General features: G+C 34.2%; 1 protein-coding gene across 3 annotated transcripts in view; it reads right to left on the reverse strand.

Moving 5' to 3' along the window:
* The window catches only part of LOC149830104 (inositol-tetrakisphosphate 1-kinase 3-like), a 31215-nt gene extending 19086 nt beyond the window's left edge, over positions 1-12129 (reverse strand). For 2 of the 3 annotated variants that reach the window (XM_090016315.1, XM_090016313.1), the window contains exons 1-3: positions 11888-12121; positions 10821-10902; positions 10643-10675 (exon numbers count right to left, since the gene is read on the reverse strand). In XM_090016315.1, coding sequence (XP_089872441.1) covers positions 10643-10675; positions 10821-10902; positions 11888-11985 — 213 coding nt within the window. In that variant the 5' untranslated portion in view covers positions 11986-12121. Of the gene's footprint in view, positions 1-10642; positions 10676-10820; positions 10903-11887 lie in introns of all 3 variants that reach the window. The other variant, XM_090016314.1, reaches the window with a different exon arrangement.
* Positions 12130-14217: the final 2088 nt, after the last annotated feature.

Here is a 14217-nt window from a genome sequence, read left to right on the forward strand (position 1 = left end):
AAAACTTGGGTGCGGGGGTGCGGCAAATATATATAGATATATATATATATATATATATATATATATATATATATATATATATATATATATATATATATATATTTTTAAGTTTTAACAGTTAACAACATTAACACTAATGAATGTTCATCTTCGGCATGACTGAGTCGAGCTAGGTCAATTCGGGTTGGGTTAGGTCTACCCAACCCCATTTTCATCGTTACATTGTAGGGCGTAAAACATAAATGGACATGATATTTTACCGGTCAAAGCAATTAACTTTTCTAATGCATTTATTGATTACTTATATATAGAGAGAGAGAATAATTAATGGGAACTGAGCAGTCCGTTCCTTTGTTAAATCTCAACCCCTCGGTTGTTACATCTTTGCTAGCCCCTAAGAAGTTTCTTCTCAAGATAAAAGTAACTAAAAATCATGTAGAATTAATTCTTCTTTCATTTTCCATGAAACCCCTTTAAGTAACCATTAGTGGTAACGTCCTTATTTTTTCCATGATGCCTAGGAACATGTATCGGCTAGTATTTACCAACCAAACACAAGTTACAAGAAGCAAACAAATACACCATCAATCAGCCATTTTTTTGTCCAAAAATTGGACACAAATGACCCTGGGTGTGTTGACCGCACCCAGGGTCCGGTTGACTGCACCGAGTGCCGCACCCACACGCACACCGACGTCGCATCGCGTCGACGCAGGTGCGGCACCTGGTTGGTCGAATCCATGTGACATAGTCAACTTGTGACATAAATAACTGAAAATCCATGGAAAAATTATCATAGTTGACCCACCTTTGAATAGGATGACGTATCCTTTCTGATCTTCTTAATGGAGGTTGACTCATATTCTGCTCGGTATTGTCTGTGACAGGATCTCTTTTTCTCCGAACATAGACTTGACTAGAGAATCTATGAATTTCTCTAGGCCTTTCATTTTCTGAAGTATGTGGAGGTTCGAGATTTTGTCCATTTGAGCTCAATTCTTTACAAAATGGCAGACAAGTCCCCCCTTCTCTTGTAAACAATCCTGCACTCGTCCAGGGATCATAAATTTCAACATTTCAAAGTGAGTCCTGCTCTTGAGACAATGATGTGCTCTCAAAATTTTATTCATCAAAAACAACATTTCTAAAAATCATGATATGTTTAGTTACATGATCGTAACATCTGTATCCTTTATAATCATTCGCATATCCAACAAACCTGCACTTCACTGCTTTATCCTGGAATTTATTTCTCAGAGACTTGTCAACATGAACATAACAAACACAACTAAAAAATACGCAAGTCATTATAATCAGGATGTTTTCCAAAAAAAAGTAAAATAATGAGACTTTTCCTTTAGAATTCCCGTGGGTAGGTAGTTAATCACATGTACTGCAGTGTGAAAAGCTTTTGTCCAAAGATTAATAGGAACATTACTATCATGAGGCATGCTCATAGTACTCTCAACAATATAGCAGTGTTTCCGTTTAGCCACTCCATTTTGTTAAGGGGTATGTGGACAAGACACTCGTTTACTTATCCCATTATTTCGAAGAAAATCAATTTGAAGAATATTCACCTCCCCCATCACATTGAAAATGTATAATATTAGAAGAGAAACGGTTTTTTACGAATGCACAGAAGTCTTGAAATAATCTAAAAACTTCGGACTTGTGTTTCATGAAGTATATATAGGTGAAGCGAGAATAACTATCAATGAATAAAACATAATATTGACTCCCAGATGAAGAATGAATAGGAGCTGGTCCCCATACATCAGAATACACAATTTCAAAAGCTCTTGATGCTCTTTCATTAAGATTAAAAGAAAGTACATGACTCTTGCATAACTGACAACTTGAACACTTTTTAGCATCCAAAACAGGGTGCGGACAAGACTTCAGAATCAAATTCTCTGATACAAGTTTCTTAATGAAACCATTACTACAATGACCCAAATGGCTATGCCACAAATCTGGCTTATTATATTGAGAAAGACTGAAGACATCTCTATAACGAGACTTAAGATTCTGGTACGTTGGTTCCAAGAAAGTAGACTTCAAGACAGAAGATGAATGTGTAGTGGGATCCTCCTGAAAGACGTACATGTTTTCCCGTCATTCCCCCTTAGCAAACGTCTCCTTCATTCGAAGATCCTTGACATACACAGAAGAGGGAGTGAATTCAACGAAAGAATTTATATCATCAACAAGTTTGGAGGCAGATACAATATTCTTTTTAATGTTAGGGGCAAGAAGAACATTGGATAAAACAAGGAAAGAACTAGATAAAGGAATTTGTGCACTTCCAATGCGAGTGATGGGATGATGTGTGCCATCTCCTGTGACTATGCTACTTTTTCTGAAATAAGAGGATAAGTTCGAGAGCTTACCAACATTACCCCTAATATGAGTGGCTGCTCTGGAGTCCACATACCACTCTCCTTGCTCATTCTACTTGATAGTCGTTTGAGATAAAATTGTTGCATATCTCTAGGAGGCTTTTGTCCCTCATATTCCCTTTTGTTTCCTGCTTTGTTATTCTTTCCCTTGTTTTGAAGATTAAACCAGCTGTCAGCTTTCACATGTCCTTTCTTATTGCATAAAAAGCATGTAGGCACTCTCCTCTAATTCCCTGCATTAAAATATCCTGAAGGATTCGGAGTAAGAAGAATGCCACGACCTCCTTGTCCAAAAGGACCACGTCCCCTACCACCTTGAAAACTATTACCCCCACGTCCGGTACCTTGAGACATATCTGAGGTCAAGACATTATGTGCATCTTTCACCACCTTCAGTCATGTTCTTTATGCTCATCTCATACTGAAGAAGTTTGGCTTGAAGATCTTCAAAACTGGGCAGCACTGGCAGGACCAGGGTTACCGGAAGTGCCTAGCTAAAAGGGGAAGCGCGCTTCCCCGAAGCGCGAAGCGCGCTTCCCCGAAGCGTGGGGGGAAGCATCCCCCTTTTTTGGGAAGCACGCTTCCCTTTAATGGGGGATGTGTTTCCCTTTAATGGGGGACGCGCTTCCCATCACGCTTCCCCCTCGCTTCCCCTGTTTTTTTTTCAATTTTTTTGTATTTTTTATTTTTTATTTTTATTTTTTCGCTTCCGAGATGCTTCCTAGGTCGCTTCCGAGACACTTCCCGAATCGCTCCTAAGTGGTCCCACGCTTCCCTGTTTCCTAAAATTTTGAAAGTGTCGCGCTTCCAGCTCCCGCTTCCCGTATCGCTTCCCGCTCCCGCTTCCTCAACTGGCAACCATGGGCAGGACAGATAAAGATATAGAGAGAACATGGTATTTTGGTCACAATCCATTAAGAGTTTGTTGAACCTTTTCCTTCTCTGAGAGAGCACTTCTAATAATAGTGAGTTGATCTGTAATAGACTTTACTTTGTTTAAAAACTCCATGACTGGCATTAAGCCTTTTCTAAGTGACCGAAACTCCCTTTTTAAGAATAATACTCTTGCTTCTGAAATCTAGGAATATGTTTGCGCAAGCTTGTTCCATAGTTGTGCAGTCGTGCAATCATCCGGTATTGATATCAACACTTCATGTGATAGCGTGGAAGTAATGTATGCAATCAAGGCCTGATCTTGCTTCATCTATGTTGTAAATTCAAGATTTGAAATATAATTAAATGATGCAACTCCTTTATCATCCTTTGATTCCTGTGAAATAAATTGTGATGGGACTGGAATCGATCCATCCAAATGCCTAAACAGATCTTGGATCCTTATGAAAGGAACAATTTGTCTCTTCCAAGTCAGAAAATTAGTATGATTAAACTTTTCGGAGACAAGCTGACTCAGAAAGTTTCAATCAAGTACAAATGCGCAGCAACAAGAAATCAAATTCAGCTAAAATTATGTAAACGTGCATTTTTTTTCTTTTTCTTTTTTTTTTAAATAGGCACTTCACCAGTCACAGTCTGATCCCTGCGATCAGACTTGCGGACACAACAGATGTTGCCGATATTTATACTGATTGAATATTTAATAAGATAATGAATAATCTATAAGTCGAATGCTTCAAAACACGACAAAGAAATGTCAAAACAAATTCAGAACTTTAAAACAATCGACAAATCAGTTTCACAAAAACTAATCTTATACCAGAACAAACGTGGTTTAAGATTAAGATCTTGAAAAATAAGAAACGCAGATTTGACGTCAAAAAATATTTTAGGGTTTTTTATGGAAAACTTGACGTCTAATAGGGTTTGATGCTATTTGAAAGAAATAATCCAAAGGAGAACAGAATGAGAGGAAAGAAGAAGAAAAGGAAGGATTAGATTAAGAAAGGAGGGAGTTTCTGACTTGAAGATTAAATTTCAGATCTCTAAGGGCATTCCTTTTGGAAGAAATCCACAGCCTAGATCTGATACCATGAAAATATTTTCTGAATCAGATGCCTGGAAGCCACCACAATGTTGTTTCAGCAGGAAATTGAGAGAAGGAGAATGAGAAAGAGATGCAAAGGAAAAACGGCAACCTCACTTGTAATAGGCGTGCCTTAATGGTATTATATGCAACATAATATACATTGGGTTTAAAATACAAACAAATTACAAAATATGCCATTACAATATAAAATGTGATTACGTGACCAAATACACGGATCTGGATCCAATCCAGATCCAGTTATGCCTAATCACATTTTATCATTGACTTTATAGTTATATTTTTATTATGTGTTTCTAACCACAAAATAAAATGAAAGCACTAAAGAATATGTAAGAGTTTGTAAGTCAAATTTCAAATATATTTATATGTTGATTGATATAAGTAGAAGGCATAAGACAGCACATGCTCCATATATCAATACACAAATAAGTAGGCAAAAGGAAATTAATGTGTTAGCTATTAATCTTCAAGGAAAGAAAAAAACATGAATATACTGATAAGTGCATAGGCATGCTCACAATATACTTATATAGATGCTTTCCTTCAAGTCCAACTTATGTACACCTATTGCAGAGCTGCTCTCTAGGCAGTTCCATTTTTATGAGAATTCCCGGTTCTGATTGTATTCCTCTTGTTTTTTAATACTATTGTTAATATCACTCTATCCTTTTTGTATGCATATAATATATTATATATATATATACATACATATATATTTATTGTAAAGTCAACTAAAGTTGACTTTACACTAGTTTGGAACTCGGTTCAGCAGCTAGATTGTGTTAGGAACTAAGCCCAACAAACTAGTTGTTGAGAACTCAGCCCAACAGCTAGATTTGTGTTTGGAACTAAGCCAGATTTCTAGTGCAATGGCTAGAGATGACTTTCTCTCTCCTCTCTTTACTCTATCTCTGCCTCTCTTTTCTCTCTCTATATATATGGGGTGTGTGTGCCTATTATGGGTGAGAGTGATATGTGTAGTTTTAGATTCTTTTATATGTTTTTGATTGTATTGTAGTGAGGCCCTTACGTATTTATTTCTTTTATGTATTTTTGTTAATTATGAATGAAATCATTTATTCATACAACTTTTGCATATTGTTAGTATTCAAATACATTTCATTTAACATTTGGACTATGATTTTGAAGGTCTTGAGCAGAGTTACCGGAAGTGCCTAGGTAAAAGGGGAAGCACGCTTCCCCGAAGCGTGAGGGGAAGCGTCCCCTTTTTTTGGGAAGCGTGCTTCCCCCACACTTCCCCATTTTTTTCATTTTTTCGCTTCCCCCTCGCTTCCGGTTCGCTTTCTAGGTCGCTTCCGAGACGGTTCGGAATTTTCTTCTAAGTGGTCCCACGCTTCCCCGCTTTCTAAATTTTTGAAAGTGCCTCGCTTCGGTAACTCTGGTCTTGAGTTCCATGCTATTTTGTGACATGGTATCAGAGCCAGGTTTCTTGGTCTAGGCATCTTGTTCGTGTTTGGGCTTCAAAAGAAATATTTGAATTGATGTCCAGCTTGAACTCAAGACTCTTGTATTCTGGTATGTATTTTTCTTTGAATTCTCTACTTTAAACTTTTATGGTATATATTTAAAAATGTATTTAAAATATTGTGGCTATTTATTAAAAATGAATATATTTTTAAATTAATTAAAATTAGAATTTGTGAAAATTATTGTCTTTTGACATATGTTTTTACGTAAACATATTTACTAGAAGTATATATTTCGATTATAAATATATCTTTTGAAAAATATCGTAATGAAAATTATATTTTGCAAGAATATGTGGTTTCTTAAAATCTTAAATACTATGCTTACATATTTTTTCATGTTATTTACAAAAATATCAATTTGTTATATGTATTGTGTTTATCGTAATTGGTGACTTTATGCACATGTCAAAGCATGTTTTTTAAATTTTATGTGGTGTTTTTATTGAGATATGCTACTTAATAAATTTGAAATTCTTGTATGTATGCTCTCATTAGTCATGCCATGGATGGTTTGTATGCTCTCGTGAGTTTGCTCTATCGGTATATCATCTATGTATTCATTTGTCATACACATATGTCTATGCATGTTTTTATGTGCCATTAATGATTATTTGTCATTTTAAAATTGTTGTTTTGTATTTTATTGAAAAATTAGACATGTTCACAAATTAATTGAAATTAATATTTTCTCTTAAAAATGAGGTAATGTTTTATTGGTTCTTGCATAATCATGATAATTCAAAAAATATATTTTGGGTATGTTAGTATCTTTATGGCTATTTGTGCATATTCCTATGCATATCTTATGTGATCTTTCATAAGCTTTTATATAGGATATGTGGCTTTAAAGTCATTAGATTATTGCATATACATGATCTTTTATCTCTTTAAGAGTATTCATGATTAGTTGTACTTGTGTATGCTCTTTGGTTTTCTCTATGATTCTTTGAAAAATCTCTCTATATATTTTAGCCCATTTAATGCTAAAAATTACTATTGTCTCATAAATAGACTTATAATCTAGATTGAGCTACCTCTCTATATAGCTTGGTTATATTAGCCATGCTAATCCTTCATTGTTATTGATGTAATTTTGTTTTGTGAAAAAATATCAATTGACATCTTATTGTGCACATGATTGCAATATAATCATTCTAAATTTTTCATCTACTTTTATTTGATTTGATTTGAAACTTTGTTTTTTCAAATCGGTTCTTATACATGAACTCACTTATTTGAAAATTGATTTCTATGAGTATTTATTGTCTTCTTATGGTATTTGGTTGTCCATCAAAAAATTTTATATGATGCATCATTTTCTTTGGCCTTCTTGTTGGAGTGAGTTATGTGCACCTCAGTTTGTGTCAGTTTAGATTGTCAACTTGTAGTCTGGCTCTAACTGACAATTGTTTGATCTTTGGTTCTGTGAGTGTATTGTATTACTCATTTGTTTATTTGGCCATTGTTATTATGGATGCTTATAATTATGATTATCTGTTATGACCGTCTATGTTTTAAACCATGGTGTTTCGAAAAATTATTAAAATTGATATCCTTATTTTTCTTAGAGAGATTAGTTTATTTCATTACAAGCACTCCTTACCTCGTATGTTCTCTCATATTATGCCTCTTATTTAAGTGTTATTATATATAGACAAGAGATGTTTATCCACACTTTTGTGTGTTTTGTTTAGCCCATAAGTGACATTGTAATTATACTTTTGTTCCAGTAGCTGATACACTTATTTTGAGTATCATTATATGTAGACAAGAGATGTTTTCAATGTGGTGAGTTATGTGCATCTGTTGATTATTCACATTTTTTGTGTATTTATTTAGCCTATAAGTGGCATTGTGATTATACTCTTGTTCTAGTAGTTGATACACTTATTTTGAGTGTTATTATATATAGACAAAATATGTTTTCAATGTGGTGAGTTATGTGCGTCTGTTGATTATTCACATTTTTTGTGTGTCTGTTTAGTCCATAAGTGGCATTGTGATTATACTCTTGTTTTAGTAGCTGATACACTTGATTTTTGAGGTTTGGAGGTCTAGTGAGGTGATAGATTGTGGTGGTTGAACTATTGTTGGGATTTGCAAATATTTTACTGTGTTATGTGGGATTTTTAAATCTCTCCATAAAATTCTTAATTTTTTACTACTCATTTGTCCTTGTATGAGAAATGGTCATTGAAATATTTTCATTCATTTTGCATTAAATATGCTTTAATTGCATGATTAAGGATACTTTAAATTTGTTTCATGATTGCCTGCAAAATTTGTTTCATGATTGCCTGCCTTTTGCATATATATTGATATTTGCAAACTATCATTTATTTATATTTGTGGGATTTTAAATCTCTTCATATTTCCTATAAGGTATTGTCTCTTGAAAGTTTTTCATTGTTATCTCTTAAAATTGGTCCATTAAGTGAATTTTCCATTGATTCTAAACTATTGCATGTTTCATTCATATATGCATTAGTTGTGTGGTTAATATTGCTTTTAAATTGTAATAGTTAATTGATCCATGATTATTTGTATCTTCTTAAATCCTTATCGAATGACTTGCATTATTTTTTATATCTTCCGCGGTGGAAAAATGATTTGTTCTTGAAAGAAAATCTAAGTACGAGTAATTTACTCTCCTTTGTGGGATTTTGGGATTTAAACTCCTTTGTCAGTTATTTCTTCATGGTATTGATGTTGGTTGAAAATTCATGGCTTTTATGCATTAATGTGTTTTTCGTGATAGATATATGTGAGTATTGACTTTGAATAATGCATGTTTTCATGAATTTTTAAAATAATTAATGGTTTATAAGCTTATCTTTGAGATATTTTATGCATGCATTTTTCTTTTTGATAATATGCAAATATGTTCTCTTATGAATTAAGAACTATGATTTCTTAAAATTATCTATTGAAGTGAGTCTTTCAATGACTATTGTGCTTGAAAAATTAATGATTTTTCAAAATTAATTTTTTAAAATGACTTTGAAAAATGTTAAATTGTCTTATTAAATATTTTCTATATATTGTATTTTTGGTGTGTTTGGTCATCCTCTCTCTATAATATATAACTGATATAGTTTATTTTTTAAATCTTTTATGTTTTATGATATATATGTATAGTTGGGATGTTTTGTTAACTCTATTTACAGGTTCTCAAATATTGATGATATTAAAGATCCTAAAGACCCTTTGTATAATAGAGGGTATGATTGAAGATCAAGAGCATCCTTTAAGGAAGCAATGAATGGAAGAACTTGATGAAGTCAATGAAGACATTTTATGTAATAAGTTTTTTCTTTGTAATTTCAAACTCATGGTGAGTCACCGTAAGTTTGAGGGGGGTGTTAAGACTACTCTATTTTTTTTGTATGCATATAATATATATTATATATATAATATATATATGTACATATATATAATATATATTCATTGTAAATTCAAGTAAAGTTGACTTTACACTAGTTGTTGGGAACTCAGCCCAACAACTAGATTTGTGTTGGAAACTAAGTCCAATAATCTAGTTATTGGGAACTCAACCCAACAGCTAGATTTGTGTTTGGAACTAAGCTGGATTTTTAGTCCAATGGCTAGAGAGGACTTTCTCTCCCCTCTCTTTTCTCTCTCTCTCTATATATAGTGCGTGTGCCTATTGTGGGTGAAAGAGTGATGGGTAGTTTTAGGTTCTTTTGTATGTTTTTTAGTGTATTGTAGTGAGGCCTTTATGTATTTTTGTTCACTATGAATGAAATCATTTATTCATACAACTTGTATCAAGTTTTGCATATTGTTAGTATTCAAATACATTTCGATTGGCATTTGAACTACGATTTGGAATGTCTTGGGTTCCACGCTATTTTGTGACCATGAGTTAGGATTTTTGGCCTTTTAGATCGTGCTGTTGAACCGGACAGAGTAGATAAGAAGGAGTATTTTTCAATTTTCAACCCAGGTTACGCTTTATTCTGATGCTAAAATTCTTCAGACTTTCAAGAAAATAAAAATCAAATTCTCAATTCTTCTGTGCCCACACATTGACCATTGTCATAAAGTGTGTTTCTGGAAGCATGGGTTGCATTTCATGAATCATCTAGTCACTATCAATCAGTCTTTCAACCTATAATTTTGTGTTTGAGGAAACATTTAGATATCTGTATCATATTTACCAAAATTCCAAGAAAGTAGACTTCCAGCAGAAGTACCATTCAACATAAAGCAGAGGTTTTCTGTAGAAGGTAGCTTTCATGTACACTTGTACTTCAGCTATGCATGCATCTCTTAGGAGTCTCCTTCATCAAGAAATGCAACAAAGAAGCGGAATAAACATGAGATTCAGAATATTGATCAAATTGTTACCATATTTTCTTGTGAAAAGTTTGATCTGTAACAACCCACCCAATGAATAAGGCAGTCAAATTGACAGAAATCGGATTTCAGAGATCAACCATCATAATGTGCACATGAACTTTGCAATTAGAATTTCTGAGATGGCAGGCCTGGAAGGCAATTTCTAATTGATGCAGAAAATTAACAATCAGAGCTGTAAAGATTGTGCTTTCATGTATCTTCCATATGACCCAAAAAAGAGTTATATGATCTTATTCTACATTAATATATCATAGCTAAAACCAATGTTAATCAACTTGCAGATCAAGAAAAGACACAGAAAACTGATTGGAAGCAAAAGGAGTAACAGTAAATTGGGCAGAGAATTCTGATAGTGGAATTACGTCAAGGATTTGGAACCACTCCTTTCCTGACATCTGGAATAGAAAAGAAAGCATTAAGAAGATGCATAACCAAATAAAAAGGAGAGAGAAACACTCATATGTCAAAGTTATAACATACTAAAGGAATCAAGAAACAGAAGAAATGCTGGGGACAAAGTAAGCTACACAAATAACCTACCTTGTGCAAAACAACATCGAAAGGCCCCTGATCCTCGAGTGGTTTATTTTTATCAATAGCAACAAACAGTATCCCTTCTTTCCTGCATTCATTTGAAAATAAAGCCTTCAAGCTGCAATGTTTTACAATAGTTTCATTTCAAATAAAACATGGCATACAATACACTTCCAATATAATTCCTGATTAAGAATCTGTTTTTAAAAAAAAAAATAAGCCACTCCAAGGAAAAGAGTAGCATTTTTCAGACAAATAAAATGGTAATTCACAAGACCTTTAAAACAGACTTGGATTGTTCAGGGAAATAAAGACAAGCTATCTAACATTTCATCTTTGAAACATTTGCACATGAACCACACGCATAGTCATGCGTTTCTTCAGGACATGCGAATGGAGTTGGTAATGAACAAAATAAAAAACAAAAAGAAAATGAAACAGGAAATTCTTTGGACATGAAATCAATATATAATCATTCATCAGGAAAAAGAGTCAACCAACACAAACCAAATCAACAAGACTAGCGTCCTAAGGAAGAGAAACTGAATAAAGAAGCAAAACCAAATATTCTGAGTCCTTGTTGGCCAACAAAATCATCAACGCAACAACACAAACAGGACAAGTGGCATTTCTGTTTGTTTACGATTTTTTCACGTTTGCTTACTGATTTCCTCTTTTCCCGGCACCCAAAAGACCACAAGTAACATAAGCATACAAAACAGGACGAAGAAGAATATATGTGGCATATGCTAACAAATTCCTCAATAGAAAAATGATAACCAAACAACCACCTCTATAAAACCTTCTCAATTAAAACAGAGGAACCAAACCCGAAATACCGGGCATACCACCAAGAGAAAACAACTAAATTTCCATTCCAAGGAATCTGGAAAGCATAACTGAACCAAGAAAACCATCAAAACTCGACAAATCCGAATACCCATCTTCAGAAATACAATCAAAATCAAGATACCCAACAAAACACCCTCAAAGGAACCAAGAACTCCAAATGGGTGTCAAGAAGTACGAGCAAGGAGGCAACAGGGAAGAGAAACAAGGGTGGAAGAACTCGCCTTGCTAGGCCTTCTAGCTTTGGTTGTAAGAAACTCTTAACCTTCTTAGATGTGAGAGCGTAGCCCACCACCAATCTGTGGTTGGAAGAGGCCGACATTTTGCTGCCTAGGCATCACACGCGAGGACCGTTGCCTTGCGGGAGATCAGAATACTCTCCCCAAGCAAGAGGTCGAATGGATTCGATAAAGATATAGAGAGGGAGAGAGAATATAACGATTGCCCAATACTTCATCTCACTCACTCGCGAGAGAGAGAGATTTAAAATGAGAGAATTGTTCGTGTCGTAAAAAAATCCATTATGCTAGGCATCCTTTAAAAGACCAATGTGTCCCTCAAAATATCGGTGCTTTTATCCCGTTTTCGGGAAAATATCAGCGAACATAAAATTTTAAAATATGGCTCATAAAAAAAATTATAAGACATGAATACAAAGGTAAATAATATAAGAACTTTACACAAATGTTTTTCATGAATTATTAATATTGCAATAAATTAGAAATTTTATTTGAAACGATCATGTTTTGTTCATTGGCCATGGGCGATATTTGTGACTATGGTTAGCAATGCCAATAGCCAATACGTGAATATATATATATATATATATATATATATATATATATATATATATATATGACTAAAAATGTTTTTCATTCAAAAAGATAGATGAAAAGGATCAGCTATGTAAAAATCAAACAAATACTATATACAACCTTAATTTTGTTTCAGTTTTATAAAACAAGGTAAATAAAATGGATCTGTTTGGTAGGAGCAGTTTGTGCAAGTCATCGTGTGATGAGACGTTGCAAGTTCCAACCCCACCGGTATGGGTGGTCGTATAACTGCCTGGTTTGTATAGGGCTTACAACAACAACAACAACTACGCCTTCATCCCAAAACAATTGGGGTCGGCGATATGAACCAACAAAGAAAATCATTCTGGGTCTTCCACATGAATCCTTCTACTCGAATTATTTCTATTCAATGCCATGTCCTCGGTGAGGTTCAAAGCTTTCATATCCTTTCCTATCATCTTCATCCAAGTCTTTCTAGGCTTACCCCGACCTCTTTTAACTAATATATTTTTTCATTTCTCCATCCTTCTAATTGGAGTATCATTAAGCCTTCGCCGAATATGTCCAAACCACCTTAAACGATTCTCTCTCATCTTATTTTCAATGGGTGCAACGCCTACCTTCTTACGTATCTCCTCGTTCTGGATCTTATCTTTTATTGTATTTTCACACATCCATTTAAGCATACGCATCTCAGCTACACTCATTTTTTGAATATGATGTCTCTTGGCAGCTCAACATTCTGTACTATATAGTAAAGCGGGCCTAATAGTCATCCTATAAAACTTTTCCTTCAACCGCAATGGCATTCTACGATCGCACAACAATCCAATTGCACTTTTCCATTTCATCCACCCAACCTTTATCCTATGATTTACATCTCCATCAATTTCTCCATACTTTTGAATGATAGATCTCAAATATTTGAAACAATCATCCACCGGTATTTCTTGCTCACCAAGCTTCACTACTTTGTTGCTTACTAAACCGACATTCCATATATTTTGTTTTACTCTTACTCAACTTAAAACCTCTTGCTTCCAATGTTTGTCTCCATAATTCTAACTTAGCACTAACCCCAGCTCTAGACTCATCAATCAAAACAATATCATCAGCAAACAACATACACCATGCCACATTTTCTTGAATTGATCTCGTAAGCTCATCCATCACTATAGCAAATATGAAAGGGCTTAAAGCAGATCCTTAATGTAACCCAACCGTTATAGAAAAATTGGTTGTCACCCCTCCACAAGTGCGAACATTGGTTACTACTCCTTCATACATATCTTTAATTATACTAATGTACTTGAGAGAAACACATTTCTTCATCATTGTCCACCAGAGAACGTCCCTAGGTACTCTATCGTATGCCTTCTTTAAATTAATAAAAACCATATGCAAATCTTTGTTCCTCTTTCTATTTCTCTCAATAAGTTGTTTAAGAAGATGTATAGCTTCCATAGTTGATCTTCCAGGCATAAAACCAAATTGATTCTCCGATATCATGACAACCTTCATCAACCTAGACTCAATCACCCTCTCTCAAAGTTTCATAGTATGACTCATGAGTTTTATACCACGATAGTTTGTGCAATCTTGTATATCACCCTTATTCTTATATAGAGGCACCAAAGTACTCTTTCTTCACTCATTAGGCATCTTATTTGTCCGCCAAATCTTGTTAAAAATATTTGTCAACCATTCTAAATCTTTCTCTCCCAAGCATTTCCAAGCCTCGATAGGTATACCATCTA

Source organism: Nuphar pumila, chromosome 8 (assembly GCF_984573655.1).
Source record: "Nuphar pumila chromosome 8, dmNupPumi1.hap1.1, whole genome shotgun sequence".
In the NCBI taxonomy this organism is placed as follows: domain Eukaryota; kingdom Viridiplantae; phylum Streptophyta; class Magnoliopsida; order Nymphaeales; family Nymphaeaceae; genus Nuphar; species Nuphar pumila.